General features: G+C 35.5%; 1 protein-coding gene across 1 annotated transcript; it reads right to left on the bottom strand.

The window, feature by feature from the left end:
• Positions 1–1,081: 1,081 nt before the first annotated feature.
• Positions 1,082–3,985, bottom strand: LOC129875801 (uncharacterized). Its single transcript, XM_055951037.1, has 5 exons — positions 3,871–3,985; positions 3,009–3,294; positions 2,394–2,957; positions 1,961–2,311; positions 1,082–1,694 (listed from the first exon to the last, which is right to left on the bottom strand). Exons 1-5 carry the CDS (start codon positions 3,983–3,985, stop codon positions 1,082–1,084), a joined length of 1,929 nt encoding a protein of 642 aa, XP_055807012.1.
• Positions 3,986–8,869: the final 4,884 nt, after the last annotated feature.

The raw sequence follows: 8,869 nt of genomic DNA, 5'->3' as shown, positions 1-8,869 counted from the left end.
GAGTACCTGCACCTACATACAAAAACAAAGACAAAGCAAAGAAAAGAAAAGACCTCAAACAGTTCTTTGGAGCTTGTTAGCTTTAAATCGGTTAATTTTTTCAAAGTCGCTCGACTAACGTCTCCAATTATCCGATTGAGGTGAAAATTATTAGGCTTTGCAATTACTATATTTTCTGTGTTCCTGCAACATTTGGAGGTCTTTTGGACCATATAGAAGCTCCAAGTTGTGAAGTGCACCATTGGGAGGCTTAAGTCGACTAGCTTTTTCAAGGTCGCTCGACTAACGTCTCCAATTATCCGTTGGAGATGAAACTTCTTGGGTTGTGCAAATATAGTATTTTCTGTATTCCTGCAAAGTTTGGAGGTCATCTGGATAAGTTGGAAGCTCCAAGTAGTGAAGTGTTCCATTTGGAGACTTAATTCGGCTAACTTTTTCAAGGTCGCTCGACTAACGTCTCCAAATATCCGTTTGAGCTGAAACTTCTTGGGCTTTGCAACTACTATATTTTCTGTATTCCTGCCCAGTTTGGGGTCAATTTGATATTGCATGATACTTTTGTTGGGGGCTGAAGCTGTGGTCTGTGCTGGAATTTTGATGGTTGTTGCTTGCTGCTGGCCTCTGCTGCTGCTGTTGGACTGCTTGTTTGTACCAACTATAAGTTCAATATTGGAACAGCTGTGGCAAACTTCCAGTGTACCTGCAAACTTGAAACCAACAAGGAGGGTATTCCTAGTGCTGAGTGATCCTTCACCTGCTGTTGTTATAATGTTGCTGCACCATGTGTTATTATTTGCTGTAGTGTGGCTGTACCAAGACTTACACCTGACTGTCCCTCTAGTTTTTGGGTGGTATGTTGCATGTCTATAGGAACCTACACTTCCAAGAAAAGGAAGTAAAAGCAAGAAAAGATCTACTCTAGTCCTAAGCTGAAGGATTATAGTTGTTATTCTAAGGAAGTAATAAACAGGGGAGAGTTCCCTTTTTACCTTGGTCCTAACTATAGAACCTTCAAAGTAGTTATAACTATGCATAGCAATATCTAATTTGGAGAGTAAGTTGGACCAAGAGGGCTGAAAGGTCATGGTGGTTTCTTGATTCTCTTAAGCCTTCTTCTTTTGAAGTTGGCCATTTCCAGTTTGTCAAGCTCAAAGTAAGCTCTTGCCTCTTTAGGAAGCTCTTGCTTAGTGAGATAAATCTGTGGGGTAGTGCATTTGTGGCTATGTTTGGACAAGGCATCAGCTGTAAAGTTGGCTTCTCTGTAGGTGTGGCTAGATTTGAAGACCTGGAATTGATGGTTGATGTCCTGCAACTGCTGGAGTTGTGCTTTGACAGTCCATGGTTGTTGAGCTAAGTGTTTTATCCATCTGATTACTAGCTCAGAGTCCACTTCAAGGATCACTTTAGTATATCCTAATTGGAGACACCAAGTCAAACCAAAGATGGCTGCCAATATTTTAGATTGGTTGTTTGTGCCTTCTCCAAAAGGGGTTGAGAAAGCAAAGAGAAGATCTCCTTGATTGTTACTTAGTAATCCTCCCCCTCCTATTTTTCCAGGGTTGTGAAGTGCACTACCATCAGTGTTCAGCTTCACCATGTGAGCTGAAGGTTTCCTCCAGTAGACAGTACTAACATTAACTTCATTAGTATATTTTTCCACAAGAAGGACCAGTTCCTTCCAGCTATTTGGCCAGCTGATATAGGAGTAGGTAGTACTTAGAAGGTTGAAGTTATCCTTGAAGACTGAGTAGATCACTCTTGTAATATTGGACTGCTTCCCTCCATATTTGATGGCACATCTATTTTTCCATAGGTTCCAACATATGAAGATTGGAGTTGCTTGTAGGATAAGTTTATGGACCTCATTACTGTAATTACTGGACCACCACCTCATCATTAGGTTTCTAAGGGGTGTGTATTCTTTACTAATACCCAGAGAATCAGAAAATACACTCCAAACCTTCCTGGCAAAGTTTCCAGAAACAAATATATGGTCAATGGTATCCAAACCAGCTCTATGGCAACAGTAACATTGGGCTGGGGCTTCTCCAAAGCTGATAAGCTTTTCATTAGTAGGCAGTTTCCCTCTAAGTGCTCTCCAGAGTAGAAAGGAACACTTAAAAGGAATGTGTTTGTGCCATGTTTGAGAGTTAATTCTTGTCTTACTCCTTTTGTCCCTGATAAGTTCCTAGGCAGAAGAACAACTAAATACCCCACTGTTATTAGGCTTCCAAGAGGCCTGATCAAGTTTGTGGGGCTGATAGTTGATGTTACTTGCCAGGATGCTAGGTACAAACTGAGGAGGTGCTTTCTGAGAGACCAGTTTTGCATTCTATTGACCATTAATCATGAAAGAAGACACCTTAGTATTGTTCTGTCTACTACTGGCAGACCTGAAATTAGCTAAGGGGCCAACTCCCAACCAATTATCCCACCAAAAGAGGCAAGAACCAGACTGTATCTGCCATTGGATATGAGGCTCAACATTGTGCTTGTTCTTCATGAGGTGCTTCCATATCAGAGACTGTCCTGTATGCCATTTTTTGGTTATAGGATTTGACCTCTGACAGTACTTAGCTTTGAGGAACTCAGTCCATAAGGAATTCTTAGTTCTGAATATCCACCATTGTTTGTATTGGAAAGACTTGGCAACATCTGATATTAGTCTCACTCCAATACCACCCTCTTCATAGGGATAACTCAGATTCTTCCAAGAAGACCAATGATATTTCCTCCTTTCATTCTTCCACCCCCAGAAGAAATTGGTTGTGATGCTTTGAATTTGCTTGATAGTAGTTGCAGGAGGGGAACTAGCAGATAACAAGTGAATAGGAAGTGCTTGGATGACATGCTTAATCAAAGTAACTCTTCCTCCATAACTAATTAACTTTGCCTGCCATCCAGCTATCCTCGCCACAACTTTAGCTATAAGCTCAGAATAATAGATGATCCTCTGTCTACCAATGTAGAGAGGACACCCCAGATATGTGATAGGGCTGTTCTTTTACTTGAAGCCTGTAACTTTCTTGATTCTTCTAACAGTAGAGTTGAAGGCATTTGAGGGTACCATGAAGTTACTCTTGTCTCTGTTGATCAATTGGCCTGAAGCATGCTCATAGGTATGTAGTGTCTCCATGATAAGCTTCAAGGTATGAGATCTTCCAGATGAGAATATGATGATGTCATCTGCAAAACTGAGATGATTAATTTGAGGGCCCTTTTTAGCCATCAGGAAACCATGATATTGGGGGTGTTGATGAAGATTGTTCCTGAGCCTGGAGAGGACTTCAGCACCTATGATAAACAAAGCTAGTGATAATAGATCCCCTTGCTTAAGGCCTCTTGTGGAATGAAAGAATCCATGCCTTGAACCATTAATAATGATGGAATACCAATTATCAACCATAATTCTCCATACCATATCAATGAAACCTTCTTCAATTCCCATTTTCCTCAAAACTAGACAAGTATAGGACCAAGATACCCTATCATAGGCTTTAGCCATGTCAAGTTTGATAACTACATTGCCTCCTACATTTAAATTCTTGATCTGGTGTATAATCTCTTGGGCTAGCATAATATTTTCAGAAATGTTCCTGCCTTTGACAAATCCAGATTGGTTAAGGGAAATGAGGTTGGGTAGGATAGGTGCCAGTCTAAGGGAAATGAGTTTGGAGATGATTTTGTTTGTGAAGTTGCTAAGGCTAATTGGTCTATACTCAGAGAGCTTGTTAGGATGGTGTACTTTTGGGAGCAGCACCAAACAAGAGTGAGTAAAGTATTTAGGCATAGCTCGTCCACAGAAGAAAGATAGAATCACTTTAAGGAGGTCCTCTTGTATGATGTTCCAACATGCTTGGAAGAACTTGCCATTCATTCCATCAGGTCCCGCAGCTGAATTGGGATTCATTAAAAACACTACAGTTCTCAACTCCTCCATTGTAGGGATAGCTTTCAGGTTTCTGTTATGCTCATCAGTTACCATCCTGGGAATACATTAGAGGGTATGCTCCTGAATTTGTGTTTCCTCACCAGTGAAAATGGCTTGGAAGTGATCACATGCAGCTTTGGCTATATTTTCTTCACCTTGTACCCAATTATCATCCTCATTCTGGATCTTATGGATGTATAATTTCCTCCTCCTTCCTCTTATCATGGCATGAAAATACTTGGAATTCACATCACCCTCTTTGAACCAATGCAACTGAGTTTTTTGCTTTAGCATGGATTCCTCCAGTTTCAGGTATTTTATATACTCTGCATTGATGGCATGGAGCTTTGTTCTTTTCTCTTCAGAATTACTAGAGATTAGCTCTTCCTCTGCATGTCTAGTCTTGTCTTCATATTCTTTAACTTTGGCATATATATCACCAAATTGCAATCTGGACCAAGTACTAAGAGTGGCTGCCAACCTCTTCATTTTATGATGGAAACACCACATTGGATTACCCTCCATAGTCCTGTTCCAACAATTACTAACAGTATCCAAAAAGGGCCTTTGTATTTGGTTAGTATTTATGTACCTCATATGGAGGTAGAGAGTCTTACAGAACGGGTGTTTCTTTTCAGTGTAGAGGGCCAATTCATGATTTTATGACAGCTTCTGAGGAGGGTCAGATATCCCGTGGATCCTACAGTGCAGGTCAGATTTATCAGCGATCATAGCAGAGACCGACGAGCCCTGGGTGGTCATATAGGTTCTTCCAGTTCATCACAACAGTTCTCTATTCCAAGGTCTTGTTATGATTGTAGAAATCCAGGACATATGATTCGTCAATGTCAACTACAGACTCATTAAAGTCCCCAACATACGTACTCTACTCCAGTGAGGCACCAATGCCTCCATCAAAGGGTCAGGGCAGAGTTAGACTAATTAAGGTGGCCGCACTCCCGATATGAGTGCTAGTGGTGCTATAGTTCCACAGACTAGAGGTGGTAGGGGAGCCCGTGTTATGCTTTTCCAAGGAGACCCGAGGTCGAGTCTTCTGACGTAATTATCACAGGTATCTTCTCAGTCTGCCATCGATCTACATGTGTTATTTGATCCAGGATCTACATTCTTCTATGTGTCTACCTATTTTGCATCTGGATTTAATTTGACATGTGATTGTATATTTATGCATGTACATGTACATATTTCCACATACGTGAATAAGCTCTTAGTGGTGGATTGAGTGTATCGATGTTGTCTTGTTTATTTGGATAGGTATGACACCTGGATAGATATAATTATTCTGGGGATGGTAGATTTCTATGTTATCTTGGGTATGGATAGGCTTTCTCCTTATTATGTGATTTTTAATTATTATGCTAAGACTGTTACCTTAACAATGCCTAATGGTCCAAGGATTGAGTGGAAGGTTACTAGTGGTTCTTATCTTAGTAAGGTTATCTCTTACATCTGTGCTCAGAGTTTGATTAATAGAGGGTGTATGTCTTATTTGACTTTCATCTGGGACACTAGCGTTGAGACACCTCCTATGAAGTCCATTCCCGTGGTTTAGGAGTTTGAAGATGTATTTTCTACTGACCTTTTAGGTGTTCCTACAAATAGGGACATTAACTTTGCTATTCATTTAGAGCCGGGCACTAAGCCTATTTCTATCCCTCTGTATTGCATGGCTCTGGATGAGTTGAAAAAGTTGAAAGAAAAATTGCAGGACTTGTTGAGTAAATGGTTCATTCACCATAGTGTGTCACCTTGGGCTGCATCGGTTCTGTTCGTAAAGAAGAAGGATGGATCTATGAAAATGTGTATCAATTATAGACAATTGAATAAGGTGACTGTCAAGAACAGGTACTCTCTTCCTTGCATTGATGACTTGTTTGATCTGCTTTAGGGAGCATGATTGTTCTCTAAGATTGATTTGAGGTTCCACTATTATCAGTTGAAGATTAGGTCATCGAATATCCCTAAGACAGCCTTTTGTACCCGTTATGTCCATTATGAGTTTTTGTTTATGCCTTTTGGGTTGACTAATGCCAGACAAGCGTTCATGGAGTTGATGAATGGGTTGTTTCGCTCGTATTTGGACTCCATTGTGATTGTATTCATTGATGATATTTTGGTGCATTCCAAAACAGAGGAGGATCATTTCTTTTTACTTTTTACTTAATTAAAAAGAAGGAATCAAAATGACGTTTCATGATACCATTGGACTAATTTTTGAGAAATAATAATTTGAAGATGAGTTCTAACTTTGAAAAAATAGTCTTCATTAGTTTTTCAAGTGATTTTATTGGAGATAATTGCGATCCTAAACACTTAGATCAACTAGTTACAAAATATGTATAAAATATCTAGGTCGTGTATATTTTATACTAAATATTATATAATATTTATACTTATACATAATCAATGTATAAATTATGTATATTTTGATTATATTAATAAACTAATTAACTGAACTATATATATATCCGCAAAATTTCTAAAAAAATTCACTCACAAATTTTCTACTTTCTTCAAAGTTAAAATACATATTCAAATATAATATTTATTTTTATTTAACTTTTTTTTAAAATTATATTTTTAAAATGGGAAAATGCATAAATTTCCTCCTGAAGTTGTACCGAAAAGTGAATTACACACTTAGACTATCATGGCGATCTATTACACATATAAACTACCTAAAAGTGAAACTATTACCCCCTACAATTGATGTGGCCAAAAAAATAAAAAAATAAAGAAGTGCGTCAGATTTTCTGTAAAGTAAAAAAAAATAAAAATCACCCAATCTCTCAACCCTTTCTTCTTCACACTCACCTCCATTTACTCTCATTTTGAATCTTGATTTTTTTCTTTCAAAACCCATTAAAGTAAAAAAAAATTAAAAAACAAAATCACCCCACCCCAAATCCTTTCTTCTTCACACCCACCTACCCTCTTTTTCTTCACACCCACCTCTATTTACTCTCTATTTTGAATCTTGATTTTTTTTTCTTTCAAAATCAATTAAAAAAAAAGAATTCTTCTTCCCATTTTGGTGGAGAAGACGATTGGGGTTTGGGGGGGGGGTCGGATGGGTGATTAATAATTAATTAAGATTTAATTAGTATAAAATATAATTAATAAAATAAAAGTTAATTAATAAAGAAAAGAAAAAATATATAAAAAATCGGATGGTTAGTTAATAATTAATTAGTATAAAATATAATTAATAAAAGAAAATTTAATTAATAAATAAAAGAAAAGAAAAGAAATATAAAAAATCGGATGAGTGGTTAATAATTGATGGGTAGTTAATAATTAATGAGGATTTAATTAGTATAAAATAATTAATAAAAAAAAGTTAATTAATAAAGAAAAGAAAAGAATAGAAATATAAAAAATCGGATGAGTGGTTAATAATTAATTAGAATCTAATTAGTATAAAATATAGTTAATAAAAGAAAAATTAATTAATAAAGAAAAGAAAAGAAAAAATATAAAAAATTGGATGTATAGTTAATAATTAATTAGGAGTTAATTAGTATAAAATATAGTTAATAAAAGAGAAGTTAATTAATAAAGAAAAGAAAAGAAAAATAATATAAAAAATTATAATTTCTGATATGACGATGACGCGGTACTGATGTGACGCTACGTGACATCGAGTGTAATACACCACATACGAATGATGTTATGCATTCAGGTGTATAATAGTTTCACTTTTAAATAATTTAGATGTATAATAAATCATTATAATAATTTAAATGTGTAACTAACTTTTCGATACAACTTCTTGCTTTTTCCCTTTTTAAAATATTGTGTTTTTATGTCCAAAACGCCAAATTATCATGGGAAAATGCCAATGGACTACCTCATAGCGCGTGCCAAGTTGGAAAATTGTGCAAAGAGGGGGAAGCGCGTAGGTTAAAAATATTAAAGTAACCGGCTACCCACTGTACTGGTAGTTTAAATTATCCGTATATGCCGTACGTACGATATGACGACGGTTCAATAAATTGATGGCTTTTTCGTACACTTTCCCGTGTCAATTTATTTTATTTTATTTTTATTTTTAACTAATTTAAAAATAACATTTTATTTTGATAATTTCTTATATAATATTTTATGACCATATAATTAAAGAGCATTTTAATATATTTTATATATTTTTAATTTAGAATTATAAAATTTTATTATATTTTAAAATTTCATATCAAATTAAAAACAGACAAACAAAAAAAAGTGTTATTTGGTTAAGTGGTAATCAACTATGATTAATCTCACGTGAATCAAACCTACTTGTCAATAAACTATTGTTTTACAAACTAAAGTCAACTGTAACTAAAAATAATCACTTTTTCTTTAATATTGTTATTATTGTACTTGTTAAATAAAAACACTTTACATTTAAAGGGCCCAAGAAAAGATGATTTTTTTTTTGATATTTTTAATTTTTTTTTGAATTTCTTATTTAATATTTGGAGTCTGTATTGGAATCGTAATTAAATTTAAATCGCGCGTTATAAAATTAATTCGAAAATGACGCTCCCAATATATTTCATACTCAGAATTCAAATTGGGATGATTTATTCTTAGAAAAACTAAAAACAGGTAGCAAGACCAGATTCAATGGGTCATCCGCCGAAAAGATACTATTTAGTTGTAGAAAATTTTCTTTTCCCAAACTAGACAAGGACGTTCCTATAAAATAATTTGATGTTTTGGGGAAAAAAGTTATTTTCAACAATTAAATGCAACGAACTAAAATAGTTATTTTGATGAGTATATGATAGTGACAAAATTAGTTTAAATACAGATAATCATGCATATTTATTGGATCATATAAGATGATCAGAAGAAGACCAAGACGTATCCATCAAAGCTTTGTTGACTCGTCTTAATAAAAATTATCTTACATAGTGATGTTTCAAAAGGACA

The sequence above is a fragment of the Solanum dulcamara genome, chromosome 12, assembly GCF_947179165.1.
Source record: "Solanum dulcamara chromosome 12, daSolDulc1.2, whole genome shotgun sequence".
Lineage (NCBI taxonomy): Eukaryota > Viridiplantae > Streptophyta > Magnoliopsida > Solanales > Solanaceae > Solanum > Solanum dulcamara.
This window is presented reverse-complemented; position numbering and strand designations above follow the sequence as displayed.